Raw genomic sequence first — 18,150 nt, 5'->3', positions numbered from 1 at the left:
CAGCCCGGCCTCGCAGGGAGAGGATTTCCTCACGACGGGCCTCGTTAAAATGCGCAAAACCGCGGGAGTGAGGGCTGCCCCAGCTCCGGGTTTGGAGGGGAGGAGGGAAGAGGGGTGGGGACAGAGAGGCAGGAGTGTGGCGACCCTGGTTCTTGTTGTGGCCTCCAGGAGCGTGCAGGTGCCCAGGCTAAAGGGAGAAAGAACTCCCAGGAGACTGTGTCAGAGGTGTTCGTGAGCCACCCTTCCTCCGGGGGTCTCCCTTCAGGTCTTCACCTCGGGGCAAGCCAACGACTCCGAAGACCAATATCCCTTTCACTTCCCTGGAAGGGCTTGGAGCGTGGAGCCTGGCGGGAGGATGGGCCGTGGGGCGCCTGGACCTGTCGCTGGCCTCAGAGTAGGGGCGGGGAGCCTTGCAGGCTGCCAGTTGCCTCCATAACCCCCATTCACACCAGCGCCCAAACGGCCTCCGACGGGCAGGCCTGGTAAGCACACCAGAGGCCAAGGTCCTAACTAGATCGACAGACTGGCAGGCGAGAGTATAGGGGCGGACAGGACAGGGCATTGCATGGGGCGGGGGGGGGGAGTGTCGTGTGGGATGCGAAAAAGAGGTAGCAATTGTCAGCTTCCAATTCACTCTGGATTTCCAACGGCCCTGATGGCTGGAGGACCAGGTCCGCCGCTTTCGGGAGACAGACTGCTCCAGAACTCAATGGAAAGAGCTTGAGGCCTTGAGAGGACCCCTTAGTGTTTGGAGTGTACGGAGGGATAGTGGCAGATTCCAACATAAGGCAGGGAGCACCCAAGGCGGGCCTGGGTGCACACCATAAACACCCCACTTGTTAATAGCACGGGGCCCAGAGGGCCCTTCAGACAGACCCCGAAAGACGGTTCTCGTCTGGGCAGGGACTAGGCGAGCCCACGGGCCAGGTCCCCGGTCTCCAGCCACACTGGGGCAGCCCCCACAGTTCCTGGCCTTTGGGCTGATTATCGGGTGTGCGTCTCGAGGGCCATCAATACAGATTACTTATTTATATCAATCGCGGGCTCGGAGGGCGCCCTCCGAGAGCTGCCCCACGCCTACGAAATCAAACTGGGAGTGGTCGTGAGAAACTCTGGCTCAGGATTGGCTGCAGGCGCCCGCCGCGATGCGGGGGGATTGCTAATCGTATTCAGCATGTTTTGCACAAGAAATGTCAGCCAGAAAGGGCTATCTGCTCCCTTCGCCAAATTATCCCACAACAATGTCATGCTCCGAGAGCCCCGCCGCGAACTCCTTTTTGGTCGACTCGCTCATCAGCTCCGGCAGAGTCGAGGCTGGAGGCGGTGGCGGCGGCGGCGCGGGGGGCGGCGGCGGCTACTTCGCCCACGGCGGGGTCTACCTGCCGCCGGCCGCCGACCTGCCCTACGGGCTGCCGAGCTGCGGGCTGTTCCCGGCTCTGGGAGGCAAGCGTAATGAGGCGGCCTCCCCGGGCGGCAGCGGCGGAGGCGGAGGCGGCGGCGGCGGGGCCCTGGGTCCGGGGGCGCACAACTACGCGCCCGCGCCTATAGACCTATGGCTGGATGCGCCCCGGTCCTGCCGGATGGAGCCGCCGGAGGGGCCGCCGCCACCGCAGCAACCCCAGCAACAGCCGCCACCGCCCCCGCCGCAGCCACCCCAACCCCCGCCGCAAGCCACTTCGTGCTCTTTCGCGCAGAACATCAAAGAGGAGAGCTCCTACTGCCTCTACGACTCGGCGGACAAATGCCCCAAAGGCTCGGCCGCCGCCGACCTGACCCCCTTCCCGAGGGGCCCGCCGCCCGACGGTTGCGCCCTGGGCACCTCCAGCGGGGTGCCCGTGCCCGGCTACTTCCGCCTCTCCCAGGCCTATGGCACGGCCAAGGGCTACGGCGGCGGCGGCGGCGGCGGGGCGCAGCATCTCGGCGCCGGCCCGTTCCCCTCTCAGCCCCCTGGGCGCGGCTTCGACCCGCCACCGGTGCTCGCCTCCGGCTCGGCGGATGCAGCCCGGAAGGAGCGAGCCCTCGATTCGCCGCCGCCCCCCGCGCTGACTTGCGGTGGCGGCGGCGGGGGCTCGCAGGGCGACGAGGAGGCGCACGCGTCGTCCTCGGCCGCCGAGGAGCTCTCCCCGGCCCCTTCCGAGAGCAGCAAAGCCTCGCCCGAGAAGGACTCCCGGGGTAAGCAGGGTGCGCTCAAGGGCCGCAGTCCGGCGGGCAGACAGGCAGGCCGGCCCAGAGAAGGGAAAGAGCAGAGAACCGGGAGTCCGCGCAGCAGCCGGCCGGCCTTGGCCCGAGCCGCCGGCAGGCTGACCTTGTGAACTTGCTTTTTAATATTTGGGCGTGGGGACGTAGTAAAAATTCATGTCCAGTTCAGCGCCCTACACCGAGACGTCCTCCGTCCGCACTGGCCTCGGCTCACCCCGACTAGGGGCGAGGACCCGGGCGAGCAGCCCCCCTCGTGTGCATGTCCTTCTCCGTGGGCCGGAGCACCCTCAGCCGTGGTCTGGGCCCGGTCTCCGAGGCGCGGCCCACACGGGGGGAGGGGAGGGAGGGAAAGTGGCTCGCCCGCAGATAGTGTGGATGTTTGTAAGGCATCCAAAATAAGCAGCCGCCAGCACCAATAAATAAGCCCATTAACCGGCGAAGTTCGAGTTTACGATCCCCCATGCTTTTTTTCAAAGTTGCTGGAGGGGCGGGAATCCTCGTTGCGGGTAGAAGAAAAGGCATATCCGGCCCGGACGCCGGGGCCCTGAGCTGAGATCCTAGAGGGACCTTTCAGCTTCCTCTGGAGCCCAGAATCGCCGGGACTGCGCGTCTGGGGCTCACTCACGAAGAGACCCGACAGCGTCAGGCCCTTGACCCCGAGTCAGTTTTTTTTGTGCCTTCCCCGTGTCCCAGTGATGTCCTGCTCCCTTCTCTCATCCGGCCTTGGTCAATGAAGGGGCTGGAGTGAGACACAGCCATGCTTCCCACTCTCGTTCCGAGTAAGCAGGCGGCCCCCAGCCTGGGGGTGCTGCGGGAAATGCTTGTCTTCCTTGGGGCGAGAAGCAAAGAAAAAGTAAGGCGTTAAGTTCAAGGTATAGAGGCCGGCCTTCTGGGGCCTTTTATTCTGCAAGCACCTGGCAGCTTCGTGCTAAGACAGGTGTTTGGGGAAAAGCAGAGGAAAACGTAAATTGAGAGGGTAGATGTAGTGGACAGTCCACTGGATTTTGCACAAGCCTTTTGGAGGAACCTGCTTCCTGGACAAGCAAGATAAGGGGGGACATACGTCTGTGGATGACTTAGGGCTTGCCGCTTGTGTCAGGGGCGGCCCCCACTCCCCTCTGCAGTCGGCCCACATAGCCTGGATTTAACCTTCCCCTCCTTATTCCCTTAAATGCTAGGCAATACCAAAGGCGAAAACGCAGCCAACTGGCTCACTGCAAAGAGCGGCCGGAAGAAGCGTTGCCCCTACACGAAGCACCAGACGCTGGAGCTGGAGAAGGAGTTTCTGTTCAACATGTACCTCACTCGAGAGCGGCGCCTGGAGATCAGCCGCAGCGTCCACCTCACGGACAGACAAGTGAAAATCTGGTTTCAGAACCGCAGGATGAAACTGAAGAAAATGAACCGAGAAAACCGGATCCGGGAGCTCACGGCCAACTTTAATTTTTCCTGATGAAGCTCCAGGCAACGCCGTGTTTTTGTTTTTGTTTTCCGCTTCCAGAGAGCCGTCCTCCTCCCTGTCGTCGGCCTCTGCCCAGGAACTCGCACCTGTGCGGGAGCCCCATCCCTCCCTCCCACCTCGCCACCTCGCTGGCCACGTCTGTGCAGGGCTGGTTTGTTCTGGCTTTTTGTCTCTTAGTCTGTTTGCTAGGTGCTGGTTTACTTGTTGTTTTCTGGGGGAAAAAGCCATATTGCTCTAAAATTCTATATAGATGAATATTGTCCTGAGTGTCAAAGGGTGAACTGGGATGGTTTGTTGTCTCAGTGTTCCACTGCTCGAAATGGCCCCTGGCCTCCTGGTGGAGCTGGTTTCCTGTGGGGGGTTTGGGGGGGGGGCCCAGGAAACCTAGCCGGGAGGCCCGGGTCCTCTTGTAGGCGCTGAGGTGTCTGGCCTGAGGTCGATGGTGCAAGGAGCCGCCACAGGGCTGGCCAGCCTGGAGTGCTGGGCTGTGTTTAATCAGGGGTACAGGCCCCTAGGTTTCTTCCTTCCTTCCTTCCTTCCTTCCTTCCTTCCTTCCTTCCTTCCTTCCTTCCCTCCCTCCCTCCCTCCTTCCTTCCTTCCTTCCTTCCTTCCTTCCTTCCTTCCTTCCTTCCTTCCTTCCTTCCTTTCTTTCATCTTCCTTCCTTCCTTGGCAAAGAAGAAGGGCTTATGGGCATACAGGTTGGCAAAAGTGCTTAACTTTGGCTGATTGGAAAATTGAGAGGGTCAGAAAGATAAACTTTTTCCTTTCTTTGTAAGATATCCCAGCTTTAAAAGAAAGAAAAAAAAAAAGAGAGAATGACCATGACAGGCAAACCCCTGTTCCAGTTTGTATAAGCTCTGGCATTGTGGACATAAATTATTTCCCTTCTCTCTGAATTTCCATATCCTCTGGAAAACAGTAGACAAATAATCTGATGTAGTTTAGTTTATAAATGTGGATTTAGTAGATTTTTGTCATAAAATAATTGTTGCCACTGGTAACACAACAAGCACATCACAATTCTCCCTGTCTTGAGGAGGGTTCCTCCCAACCCCCCCCCACACACTCTTTTCTTCTTTTCTTTCCAAAATTCGTAGAAGCCGAGGAGGGCTGGGGCAAGCGGAATAGATTAGAGAAGGGAGACATTTCTTTGGTTTCCTTTATACTGTGAAGTTACATGCATAAAAGGGTCAAACCTGTAGGTGCAGAAAAAGAAAAAAAACTATAAATGCAAATCTGTATAAATGTCTATTATTATGAAAAAATGCCAATCTTGTTTTATGCAAATGCATTCTATCGTTATTATAAATGTTAGTTCTAGCTCTATTCTAATCTTAAATCAGAATAAATTAATATTGTAATGCTGCTGTGCGTGGAAAAAAAAGACGATGTTTATGTTCTTATAGAAGAATAAAAGCTGTGGAATGAAGAAGCTTTTTAATTTTACCTCTTTTTTTTTTTTTTGGACTTCTTATCTTCACCTTCCACTTTATCCCGTCCACCCCTTTTACAACAGGACGACGAGCCCGCTCCCCCTGCAATTACTCGAGGCATCTATTTAAATATTACCTAGACAGTCGTAATTTGTCTGGGCCATATAGCCCTGGTGCCGTAGGGTTTGTCGGCTTTTGTTCAGTTTTATGACTTGCTAGTATATCTGGGTTGCGGCTGTCTTGGGCCGGTGGTTTCAGTTGCGAGAGGAGCTTCATAGAGGAAGCCAAACAGGATTTCTTTCGGGAGCCCCAGGGCGACTGGTTATTTTGTGGGTCCCCTGGTCCTCGATGACCCCCCAATCTAGGAATCCAGGGAGCAGGCTGAGGCCCACGACGCCTCGCGAGCGCCCGCGGTTACGTAGAGAGAGACCCCGCCGCCTGGACGCCCCCCTCCCCCAGCACAGCCTCCCCCACCTGGTCGCCCTCCTCGGGGCCACGCGTTTCCTGCTCGCGGGAGGTGGGGGGGGGCGATGGTAGGGGGAGGGGGCGCGGGAGCGCGCGCCCCGGCTGGCTGCCTGCGGGGAGGGAGAGAGGGGGAGAGCGAGCGGCGGGGAGCGAGCGCGGGAGGCCGAGACCAGACCGGGAGCCGAGCTCCGGGCTGTCCCCGGCGCTTCCGAGTCGCCCGGGGCTGCCGCCGCGCGGCGTCGGCTCGCTGAGCTGTACGCTTTGGGGAACCAGCAGAACACGGCTCGTCTCGCCTTCTCTCTTCCTCTCTCTCCTTTCCTTTCCTTCCCTCCCTCCCTCTCCCAGGTTTACCTTTCAGGGGCCGGTGGCTTCTCTGTCCGGGCTGCCCTCGCGTCAGCCAGGGTGGCGCGGTGGCAGCGCGGGCGCGGACTGGCGAGGGGCCGCTCCGGGCACGGTCTCTGGGTCCTCCTCCTCCGGCGGCGGCGGCAGGGACGGCGGCGGCGGCAGCGGGCAAGGCAGCCCCGCGCGGGCAGCACCAGAACTGGTCGGTGATTTAGGTAGTTTCCTGTTGTTGGGATCCACCTTTCTCTCGACAGCACGATACTGCCTTCATTACTTCAGTTGAAATCGTCTCCAGGTACCTGTGTGCGCGGGGGCAGGGCCGGGCGGGGCGTCCAGGCTCCGGTCGTGCCAGACCTGCGGTGGCGACCTCGGCCTTTCTCACGTAGGAGCCTCGTCCCTACCTCCTTCTCAGCGTTCTGCCAGGCTGCTGGCCTCACCCTCTTCCCCACCTGGCCCCAAGCAGGTACAGTCAGGTTAGCTGCGCCTTAGTGGACGCCGGGGGGCGTGGTAGGAATTCTGGGCCCCGGGCCATTCAAGGTCAGGGGCGCACACTTCCATCCTGGGCCTCCCCCGCTCCTGGCCTGTGCTAGCCAGGACCGCGCGATCCTCCTGCAAAGCTAGGACCGTGTCAGCCCCAGTCCAGGGTAGGACGTAAGGAAAGATCCTTTTGCCAGTGGAGACTCGGGCCAGACTAGAGCAGACGGGGCAGACGGGCTGGGATCCTGGCCTTGTCGCTTACCCTTCTTCTCTCTTGCAAGCTGCTTTCTGCTCTCAGGAGTTGCCTCCGACTCTTTTCTTCTTACTTCCTTCCTTCCTTCCCCTTTTTTACTCTACTTTCTTTTATTTATATCTTCCTTCTTCCTTTCCTTCCCTTTTCTTTATTTTTCTTTTATGTTCGGGTTCTCTGTCTTTTTTTTTTTTTTTTCTCTCTCTCTCTCCTTATCTCCATCTCCTCTTGTCCTCAGCTCGTCCTCCTGCAGGGAGCCCAGGGCTGGCCCAGGGAGCTCGGGGTAGGAGGTGTCTTATTTTTCTCTGTGGGTTCAAGTAGAGGTGTATTCTGCCTAGGAAGGGCTCACCTGGGGCGTCTGTCGAGGACTGTGGATCCGGGCCTGGTGTGCCTCCGCGCAGACAAGGCCTCGGTTACGATCACGACCGGATGGCGGCGGCTTTGCGTTCCGTCAGCAACGGCAGCCTAGAAGATCAGATTAGGGGGATTCACGGAGTTTTGGGGTGCCCACAGCGAGGGCAGGAAGCCCCTCGCCAGCCTCACTGGGGGCCTGAGGCTGGGAACTGGGCTGAGGCTCAGCCAGGCTCAGTGGAGTCTGGCCACAGCCACGGAGGGGACTCGGGGGAAGCTTCCCTGGCTCTGCAGGCCTTGCGGGTCTCAGCTCCGGCTTTAACCGCGATAAGGTAGCCCCACTAGGGCAAAGACTGGCTGCTTGGTTGTCAGTAGCTTCTCTCAGGTTCAGAGTATGTTAGACATGGCACCTTGTGAGGACCACTGCTGGAGAAGGGGACCCTTCCAACACCAGGCTTTCGAATAATAGAAAAAAAGTAATCCTAAATTCCAGAACCATTGGGATGCAGACTGGAGTGGGTTCTTGTTCCAAGTTGTATGTCGTCCACCACGGGAAGCCAGTCGGGCTTCTCTGGTTATTACTGGGAACTGAAAGCTGCCTCCCCAGACACACGGGCACCCGCGAGGCTTCCGGGCTGTTTCCACTGGGCAGCGCTGCCTGTCCCAGCGCTGCTCTGGGCACCGGAAATGTTTTCACCCCTCAGTCCCTGGTTCTGTCATCTGAAAGGCTCAGGCAAGTCACCCTCCACTCCTCTCTAGCATATCCAGGACCCGAGTGTTGGATTTGTTTTTAGAGGCCATGGTTTTAGAACTCTGAGGCAAAGAGAAACAGTTTGCAGTCCTACCCATTTATTATTTCTTTATGCGCACACAATCCCTTTTACTTCCAGCATAAAACACACACGAAGCCAGGCTCTGTGGGGGTCTGAACTATCTCCTCACAAACCTCTGGGCTGTGTGTGTGGGGGGGGTGATTTTGGTTTGGTGACCCCCACCCCCACATATGCACACTTCTAGACCCCAGTAGGGGCTACTTAACACTCAAACCCTGCTAAATACTTGGTAGTAGCTGCCCTATTTGGGGAGGCTAAGGGTATTTACAGGAAGCCTTTTTATTTTTTAAAAATACTATAGATAATTCATATCTTATCTAGGTGCAAAAAAAAAAAAGAAAGAAAGAAAGGAGAGAAGAAAGGAAGAAAGGAAAGGAAAAGGCAGCCAGGCATGTCCAGCGTTCACAGACAATTACAATTAGGAGTGAAGGTTTCCTCCCCGATTAATTTTCCTTAATGAAAATCTCAGAGGCCTAGCAAACTGCCTGATGTTTGGGACACTTTGGCTGAGGAGGAGGTGGGGATAACGCAAAGGAATGTACAGGGAAAGGAAAAATATTGGCGGGGGAGGGGACTGAGGTGGCCGGGACCGGCCACGTCGGAGTTCATTGTGTCGGCCACTTCCCTCTTCCAGCGCCGGCCGAGAAAGGGGCCCCCGGTGGCTCTCCGCTGGCTTCTCAGCCTTGCTGGGAGAGCCTGGCATTTGAGGGTCACCACGCAGGATAGGGACGTGTTAGGGTTTGCGTGGGGAAGTGGTAACTGGGACTGGGAGGAGGGTGAAGGCAGAAAAGGAGATGGAAGCACCGGAGGCCGCCCGCCCTCGCCGCCAGGGAAGTGGGCTAATGAAAAACACACTCTTGCAGGCATAGTGTTCGCACGTGAATTTAATTACCCCATTTTTAGGAGTTGCTGCTTTCCGTTTGTATTTGGGGTGGTTTTTTTTTTTTTTCTTCTTCTTCCAATTAACAGAGTGGCCTAGACCTTTCAATTTATCACTGAAAAACTCTTAAGCGGTGAGAAACACCCTCCTCAATTTGGCCAAGCTGAGGAATGGGATTAAAGTCAATACCCTATGCCCCTCCCAGTTTTAATTTCTGGCCCTGGACTTGAGCAGCAGCCCCCTTAGCCGGGCCTTGTGACAGCCCGGGCTGCGTGGGTAACCGAAGCGGACCCTCCAGGGGCAGTGGCCAGGAAGGAGGGAGACCTGACGGATTCATACTAGGCCCAGAAGCCAGCCGCTCCGGGCTGGGCTCCGAGCTACTGAGCGGACGAGTCCCTTAGGTCGAATTCTCCTTTTATTGATGCTGCTTCGTGCTTTTTGTTTTGGGGTTTTGGGTTTGTTTGTGTTGTGTGTGTGTGTGTGTGTGTGTGTGTGTGTGTGTGTGTGTGTGTGTGTGTGAACTGATTCTGGGAGCGCAACACGGCTAGCAGAGCTCGGAATCAGGGCCTCGGAGGTCCGAGCGCAGGGCTGGGGCGCCTGCCGCGTCCACTGGGGGGACTGTGATCCCCGCCGGCGCTGAGCAGGGCGCGCTGGGCGTGCGCGTGCGAGATCCCCCCACACCCCTATCCCTCACTGCCAGGGAAGGCCCAGCAGTCCCGGCGGACACTGGTTTGGGCAATTTCTTGGGCGGAAGGCGCGACACAGCCAGGCCCCTAACCCCTTTGCTCTGGGCTGGCCGGCCGCTCCTCGGTGGGGAGCTCGCTGGAGGCACAGCGGTCATGCGGGTCCCGTCCCGGCACCCGGCGGTCCGATCCAGCAGGGCAGAGTCCGGGGGCCCGCAGCAGGCTGCGTCCTCTGGGCGGCCCGTCCTTTCCCAGCGCGCTCCGGCAGGGGCGGTGGTGGCTCAGTCTGGGACGCCTACTGCGTTGAATTTGACTTTTCGTGGCCAGCATGGGGTAAACTCGTCTCTCCGGGGACTGCGGGGATTATTTACAGGGAGCCCGCCAACCAAACACAACAGTCTAATTTAACCTTTCCAGGTCCTCGTAAATTTTTACAGCTGGGAGCCACGGCGAGGTAAACGAATCTGTTGGTCGTTCCCAACTTCCCACCAGCCTGTGTGGCTTCTGAAACAATAACTCCTTATGAAATATAAATATAGATTTAAATACAGTAGAGCGAGAATGCGACTTGGCTGCTTTTTTATGGCTTCAATTATTGTCTAATTTTATGTGAGGGGCTCCGCTGGCCGCACTCGCACGCGGGGCCCGCGCCTTGCTGATGGCGTGATTAATTGTGATATAAAATAGTCCGCTTCAGAAGTGTGCGTCTGGTGGCGGCGGTGGGAGGGGAGGGAGTCCAGAGGCAAGGCCAGATTTGATCTTTTAATCTTCGTTGGCCACAATTAAAACAAACCTGATCGTTGAGCGCCGCGATCCCTTTGCATAAAAACATATGGCTTTTGCTATAAAAATTATGACTGCAAAACACCGGGCCATTAATAGCGTGCGGAGTGATTTACGCGTTATTGTTCTGCTGGGCGGACACGTGACGCGCGCGGCCAATGGGGGAGCGGGCGCCGGCAACTTATTAGGTGACTGTACTTCCCTCCCCGGTGCCACCAAGTTGTTACATGAAATCTGCAGTTTCATAATTTCCGCGGGTCGGGCCTGCCGGCCGGGCGCAGGGCGCAGCGATGGCCACCACGGGGGCCCTGGGCAACTACTATGTGGACTCATTCCTGCTGGGCGCAGATGCCTCGGACGAGCTCGGCGCGGGCCGCTACGCTGCAGGAGCGCTGGGTCAGCCCCCCAGGCAGCCGGCGGCACTGGCCGAGCACCCAGACTTCAGCCCCTGCAGCTTCCAGTCCAAGGCCGCGGTGTTCGGAGCCTCGTGGAACCCGGTGCACGCGGCAGGCGCCAGCGCGGTGCCAGCGGCGGTGTACCACCACCACCACCACCACCACCACCCCTATGTGCACCCCCAGGCGCCCGTGGCGGCGGCAGCTCCGGACGGCAGGTACATGCGCTCCTGGCTGGAGCCCACGCCGGGCGCGCTCTCCTTCACGGGCTTGCCCTCCAGCCGGCCTTACGGCATTAAACCTGAACCGCTGTCGGCCAGAAGGGGTGACTGTCCCACGCTTGACACTCACACTCTGTCCCTGACTGACTATGCTTGTGGTTCTCCTCCAGTTGATAGAGAAAAACAGCCCAGTGAAGGTGCCTTCTCCGAAAACAATGCTGAGAATGAGAGCAGCGGAGACAAGCCCCCCATCGATCCCAGTAAGTGTCTCCTTCCTCTGAACCAGCCGCCACCTCCACGCCGGCCACCCGGATCTGCCTGCACTCCAGCTTTCTCCCAAGGCTGCCTACGCCCGCATGGGGAGCCTCCTGAAAAGTCTTGGAGCCAGAAGTTGCTATTGGGGACCCCTCGATCAGGGTCCCAAGTCCACAGAGCTGTGAAGAGCGGCCGGCTGGCCGAGCTCATGGGGAGGGGAGGCGGCAACCGAGAGAGGGGGCGGGGCGGGCACTGCAGGCCGAGCCAAGACCAGCCACCCCCTCTCCCTGGCTCCCGGAGACCTGGACGGAGATACTTTGGGCCGTTCTTAGAAAGCAGCGTCTCAGAGAGTCCTTTGTGAGACTAGATTGTCCCAGAGCGAGAGCAGCGACTGCAGGCAGGGCGCTGGGAAAGACGGCCGATTCCCTCCACTTCTTGCCTTCGGCCAGTGGCGGTGTAAATCCTGCCCAAGATGAGGCTGCAAGGGGCCAGGCCACGCGGGTCCTCACACCAGATTATTCTAATAAACTGAAGAGGCGAACAAGGGCCTGCCCCGCTCCCACGGCCTTCCAGGGATGTCAGAGTGTGAGGAGAGGAGAAAGAAAGGTGAGGAAGGGAAGACACGGAGGAGTTACTGAGAGGGAGAAAAGAATATTAATCTTGCTACTCGAACGCAGGGCAGCAGTGGTTTCCCCCTGCCTGGCCGAAAGGAGATCTGTTTTCAAATTTCACTCATCACACGATGTGGGGAGAGTGGGAGGGGAGAGAAAAGGACCGGAGGACAGAGGAGGAGAAAGGAGGGCCTTGGTGGGGGAGGGGAGCAGAGGTTTTACTGTGTGCAATTGTAAGTGACCGTCCCAGCGTCTGTCTGCCAGGGGTCCATTGTGTCCGAGGCTCTGCCGCCCTCCCTAACCAATTCAGCAGCGTCCTGCACTTTAGCCGAAGACCCCAGGAGGTTCCCCAGCTCCCAGCGGAGAGGGGGTGCTTCTCCTTCTAAATCCCCTTTTTCTCCCCGCTCCCTCCCCCCTCAGGCAACCCGGCTGCCAACTGGCTCCATGCGCGCTCCACTCGGAAGAAGCGTTGCCCCTACACCAAACATCAGACGCTGGAACTGGAGAAAGAGTTTCTGTTCAACATGTACCTCACCAGGGACCGCAGGTACGAGGTGGCTCGGCTGCTCAACCTCACGGAAAGGCAGGTTAAGATCTGGTTCCAGAACCGCAGAATGAAAATGAAGAAAATCAATAAGGACCGAGCAAAAGATGAGTGATGCCACTTGTATTCATTTAGGAACGAGACGGAGCTAGAGAGAAAGAGAAAGGACTGCCCTTATTCTGCTCCCACCCCCATACCACCCAGGCCTCCAGCACTCGGTACAACGCAGCGCTAAACCCCAGGCCTCATCTCCCCCTGGCAAACCCTTCTCAGGCTGGCTCCTTGGCCTGCCGCTTTTGTGGAGGAGGTATTGTAAGCTTTCCATTTTCTCTTAAGACAAGAAGAAGAAGAAGAAGCAGAAGAAGAAGAAGAAAAAGGGGAAGGCGGCATTAGCGTTGATGGCAGCGTATGCTCTCTTGTATATATTTTGTAAAATCTACCTGTTCCTGACTTAAAAACAAACAAAAACTACCTTTTTTTTATAATGCACAACTGTCGACTGTGGGCTGTATAGTTTTTAGACTGTGTAGTTAATTTAACTTTCTCTTTGTGTGGCAGCGCGATCTGCCCAGAGACCTACTTGAACACTGTCTTATCCTGGTGATTATGTTTTGTGACTCCGACTTCTGGGCCAGGTGATGGGCCCTTTGTGGTTGTGATTGCTAGAATTCGATTTGAACTCAGGTTGTTTACGAGGGGGAGAGTTGCATAGCGTATAGCTCTGTTGTGGAATATGTCTTTTGTATAACTAGGCTGTTAACCTTGGATTGTAAATTAGCTGTATGGATTTCCCAGTGAAATTAAAAAAAATTTTTTTAAGAAAGAATGAGTTCTCCGAGGTACATAGATTCATGGTTCTCTCCACTTTGGAAATTTTGGCATTTTTTTTCTCTCTACATAGTCTATAGACCTGTCTTGTACATTGTACATATAATCCTCATATTTTTAAAAGCTCTCAGACCAGCTTGAAGATTGTTTTTACACCAGACAAACAGGGAGGAAATTCAGAGCTATACATATGTGCAGAAGGTTACTACCTATGGTTTACGTTTAATTTTAACGGGGGGAAAATGATATTGTAATGGAGTTAATTTTATTGATAATAAATTATACACCATGAAACCACCACTGGGCTACTGTAGATTTGTATTCTTGATAAATCTGGGGTTTCATTGGGCTGAACACACACTGTATATTTTGCAATAGTTACTTACCTCAAGGCCTACTGACCAAATTGTTGTGTTGAGATATTTAACTTTTTGCCAAATAAAATATATTGATTCTATTTTATTTTATTTTATTTTATTTTATTTTATTTTATTTTATTTTATTTTATTTTATTTTATTTTTTTATTTTTTGCGGGTCGGCTCTTTTCACCTTCTCCTGGGGCAGGGGAGCTTTAATAGCCTCTGGGCGGAGCCAGGTTGGGATGGAAAAGGACAGAACCTCGAATTTGCTCTTGGGGCTTCGGGGAGCTGCAACCTACTGCAGGCAGCCTCAGGCTGGCCTCAGGGCTCCCCACCGGGCCGGCTGTCTGGAGGCACCGGCAGTGGAGGAAGGCTGGGGGACATGGGGCGGAGAGGCCGGGCTCATCACTTTGTGTCCATTTGCCAGAGGCCCCTGGAGACCTCTGAGGAGCTGGGCTGGCGTCCCGGGTATCACTGGCCTGTAGCAATGAAAGGCTATTCTTTCATCTTGGCGCCCCAAGAAATTGCCCAAACCCGTGTCCACCGGGACTGCTGGGCCTTCCCTGGCAGTGGGGGATAGGGGTGTGGGGGGCAGAGGGACCATGAGCTGAGGGCCTGCCTCCTAGACAACCTCCGAGGAGGGAAACAGGAGCTGGATTGCCCCAGCGTGGCTGTGGGGACACACTTTGGGGAACTCTCAGGGGACCAAGGGCCTGCACCCCCACACCCCCACCTCCTGCCAGGCTGGCCCAGGGGGATTCTGGGCCTTGCTCGAAGAGCCCCTCCCCGAGCGCAAGTCCTGGCAGAAGCAGAAAGCCCAGGCAACCGACGAGCCCTAGCGCCATAAAAGAAAATGAGGGCTGTTACCGTTTATGGGGTGTAAAGGGCTGCGGGGGAGGGGAGGGGGGAGGCCACAACCTCGGAGGCCCGAGCGCCTTGTAGATGTGGCGGGAGGGTTCAGCCTCATCTCCCCCGTTTCTTCTCCGCTCCTTCCCCCCAGTCCCCCGCGACCTCTGCAAAGATCTCCGTCCTGGAACGCGTAAAAGGGGAACCAGGGCGCCAGGAATGGGGCGTCTCCTCACGCCCCCCACCCCCAACCTGCCGCCAGGTTGGGACGCCCTCTGTTGCTGCAGACGGAAGGAACTTCAAAGAATGGGCACCGAGGGTGTGCCATAAAGGCCGGGTCTGCGAACTGTCTGGAATTCGGCCCTTAATGAGTTTACAACTGTCCAGCCCCAATTAAGATTTTCCACCAAAGCCCTTTCATTTGTCTGTTCTGTCTGCAGCCGATAAAGCGCTGCGGAAACAGCTCTCTTTTATGGGTACTGCCCTCTGAGCAGCGTAGATTCCGGGTTCCGCGCAGACCCCCCGGGGACCGGGTGTCCGAGGGCCTGGCCGTGTGGCGCCGGGCCCGCCGCGGCCGCGGGCGAAGTTCAGGCCCGGCCGCTGGAGCCGCAGTTCCACGGTTCTGCCAGCAGGTGGCAGTGTGGCTCCACGCAAGAGGCTCCGGCGCCGCCATCTCCCGCCGCCGCGACCCCGGGACGTTCCTAAGATGTCGACTGGACGCGAGCCTTTCTGGAGTGGGAGCCCCCAGATTTTAGTGAGCAGCGGTGGTGCATTCTGCACGCTGCTCACGCCAGGACGGGAGCCTCACTAGGAAACAAGCGAGCGGTGGGGGCTCGCCCGACCCGCACCCTGCGCTCCCGCTCCCTCCCGGGGGCGCGGCGGACCGGCAGCCGGGCGCGGGGACGGCTCCGGGGTCACTGTCCCCAGCGCGGGGCGAGCCTCGGGGCATCGGGACTCCCCGAGAAATCGTCTGGGCGACGCACAGACGCGAGGACTAAGGCCCGGACCCGGTGACCCCTCCCCAGGGGGCGTGCAGAGGGCGCACCCGTGGCCAGAGGCCCTGGGGCGCGGGAGCCCCCCAAGGCTGCGCCCCGTGCAGGGCCCCGCGGAGCCGGCGCCCCGGCCGAGCCAGAACTGCGGGGCTGGGCCACCTGGAATCCGCGACAGTAAAACTGGGGGGCTGAAAATCAGGCGTAAAGGCATTTTTGGTGGCTGTCTAATGTAGGTCTGGCGGTTGAGTTGCTTGGGAATGGGCATTTTGGGGAACAGACCAGGGGCTGCTTCGGTGATTCTGAAATAAACACGATGCTTAAAGTAACATTCCGGCTCCAGGATAGGCGTTCACGTCGTGGAAGCCGGCCCTGCTCTCTCTTGCCGCCGACTTTCCTCCGCACCGGAGGCCGGGAGGAGGAACGAGGCGCCCGTCCAGGCCCAGCCTGCCCCGGATTCTGGGTGCAGAACCTGCCCGGAGTCTCGCGGGAGGCGCCCGGAGGGCCGCGCGCCAGGCTCAGCCCCAGGTGCAGGGTGGATTCCCGGGGAAAACGCAAAAGCAAACAGAGGACCCTTGGAAAAAGCCCCGAAGCCTTGTGAACGTCGCACGCGGTGCATTTATTTGGGTTGTAACAGCCTCTGCCAAGCCCACAAAATGTTTACAACCTGCCTCTCCGCCCGTACACGCTGTAAAACTGGGGACTGGGTTTTGGCTGACATCTCTCCCGGGTGTTTCTCGCTTTCTCTCGCCCTTCTCCTTTCCTTTTTCTCTGTTTATACACACAGGTTGGTATTACAGACACAATGCCTTTATTATATTTTCTTACATAATACAAATATGTCACCGAGTCCGATTGTGAGAAGGGCTGTATAACTTCCCGAGTGCTGTCCGTGGCCGAGTATTCAAGCATCAGATAGAAAGCTTGGTTTATGTAGCTGCCAATAAATGACAGAGAAGGTCAGTGGCCACTGCTGGTCTCCCCAGGTCACGGAGGCCCCAGGGAGGTGCCGCCTGGCGGGGATCTCGAAGGCCTCGTGGATGGCCAGGCGGGGTCTCGCTTGCCCTTGGCCTGCCGGCCGGCTGGGAGATGGTTGCCCCTGCCCCGCTGCCTCGGACCGGCTTCCTTGCAAACCACCCGGGCGAGACCCCCGCGCCAGCATGAGCTCCTTGGCGTTTGTCGGGATGGATTTGCCCCTGCGCCGCGACCAGAGGCCGGATGGAGGACCGATGCGCAGGGCGCGCGAGGGCGCGCGGGGAGAAACGTTTAGAGAAGCAAATCGCCAGCCGCCGGGTTCCTGCAGGCTCCAATGGCTGCCGCGGAGCGGGTTTTATATTCTTAACTGGATGGAAATGTTGAGGATTATTTGGTACTCAGAAGCAGGGGAAACACGCTCTTCTTCAGGTATAGGAACCCGGCCCGAGGAGGGCGGTGGACTAGCTTTATCTAAAGACGGAGGGACATATGAGAACCCCACCTACAAGCGCCTGCTCCAGGCCAAGCGTCAACGAGTATTTCTGGGAATATTATCACATATAACCCAGGACATTTGTGACATTTTAGCCAAATATTTAGGAAACTAATGGCTCAAGGACACGCAGTTAAAGAGGCCCTGTTGAAAGTCTGATTCTGTCTAGCCTTTTCGTTGTGAAACGCTGCCACAGAAGGCAGGAGCGGAGAGAGAAGACAGAAACGAAAGGGAGGTTTCAGCACCGGGGGATTCGGTCCAGGGGGCTGACTGGGGCCCACAGAGGCCTTGCGGGCAGTATCGAGATCGTTCTTGGCCCAGGCCGAGGGGCAACATGTCCTGCCAGGACCGCTTGGACCTGCATGGGACAAAACCCGGCGGGGAGAAGCCGGTGTCCCGGGCTCTAGCGCTCTTGGCAAGCAGTGCCTTCCTTCCCATCTTCCTGGAAATCGCTCCCCGCTCCGTCTGTCGGACCCGCTCACTCCGGACAGGGGACGGGTTCTACTGGAAACGCCTTCACTGCCGGCCGCTTCAGCCCCGGGAGTCTAGACAGACGGCGGTCGGCGGGCCGGGTCTTTCCCTTTGCATCTTGCTCTGTGTCGCTGGAGGAACAATTTATTGGTCTAAATCCTCCTCTTTGATCTCCTAGCCCTCTTCTTGTTTGTTTCGTGTTCCTTTAACTTCCTTAGGCTTTTATTTCGTTCCAGAAATTGATGCTATTTGGAATATTTAGGTTTTTCCTTCCCTTCCTGACTTGCCCCTCAATTCCCCAGCCAAGACAGCTATCGTTCTGTTCGGCCATAAAGGGCATCCGGATATTGCCTCCCATGGCCCCTGTACCTCCAGGGGACACCACCCTGGCTCCACCTGTCCCTACAGCCCCCAACTTCCCATCCACGCCCTGGGCCATCCACTAGGCCAGAGCTGGGGCTCCGTTGCAACCGGGGTCTGAACCCTCCTGCCACCTTTTGTGCTCCCAGGACCCCCTGAGAGGGTGCGGTGGACGGGGGGCGGGCTGGAGCCTCTGACAGTGAGGGGAAGCGCTTTGTACATGAAGAACCAAACTCTATAATTTAGAGAATTTCCGGGGCAATTCCATTGTGAGGTCGGGTTTATGGTGTGCAATAGAGCCGAGCAGTAAAAGGCGTACTGACCTGTCGGCCAGGCTTCCAACTCGGCCTGGCAGTTTATGAGGCATTTAGGGGAAGTGTTCACCCCACCACCCTCCAAGGAGCGGTGCGAAGCAGGCAGGGGCTTTGGCTGTTCCAGCCTTGCCCTGGGGTTGAAGGCTTGGAAGGTAAGCTCCACCAGTTGGGGGTCTGGATGGGAGGGAGAGAGACTACTGTGCACTCCACTCTCTGTGAGCTGGCCTTTGAAAAAGTGAAGCCTTTTGGGAGGGATAGCTCTATTTGTCTTTGGGGTCTCCAAAAGAAATGGAGACCCAGAGTAGGCTGCAGCCTCCAAGCGCCTGGGC

The 18,150-nt window shown here is 57.3% G+C and overlaps 2 protein-coding genes across 2 annotated transcripts; both read left to right on the top strand.

Moving 5' to 3' along the window:
• The first annotated feature begins 625 nt into the window (after positions 1-625).
• Positions 626-4,036, top strand: HOXA10 (homeobox A10). Its single transcript, XM_053663637.1, has 2 exons — positions 626-2,172; positions 3,378-4,036. Exons 1-2 carry the CDS (start codon positions 1,191-1,193, stop codon positions 3,650-3,652), a joined length of 1,257 nt encoding a protein of 418 aa, XP_053519612.1. The 5' UTR covers positions 626-1,190; the 3' UTR covers positions 3,653-4,036.
• A 2,342-nt stretch (positions 4,037-6,378) lies between these two features.
• HOXA9 (homeobox A9) lies at positions 6,379-13,441 on the top strand. The gene is made up of 2 exons (XM_037126510.2): positions 6,379-11,035; positions 12,062-13,441. Exons 1-2 carry the CDS (start codon positions 10,450-10,452, stop codon positions 12,298-12,300), a joined length of 825 nt encoding a protein of 274 aa, XP_036982405.1. The 5' UTR covers positions 6,379-10,449; the 3' UTR covers positions 12,301-13,441.
• Positions 13,442-18,150: the final 4,709 nt, after the last annotated feature.

The sequence above is a fragment of the Artibeus jamaicensis genome, unplaced genomic scaffold, assembly GCF_021234435.1.
Source record: "Artibeus jamaicensis isolate MK-2021 breed Jamaican fruit bat unplaced genomic scaffold, CSHL_Jam_final contig_3230, whole genome shotgun sequence".
Classification (NCBI taxonomy): Eukaryota; Metazoa; Chordata; class Mammalia; order Chiroptera; family Phyllostomidae; genus Artibeus; species Artibeus jamaicensis.
The sequence above is the reverse complement of the archived record's forward strand: the minus strand, read 5'-3'. Positions and strand labels throughout refer to the sequence as shown.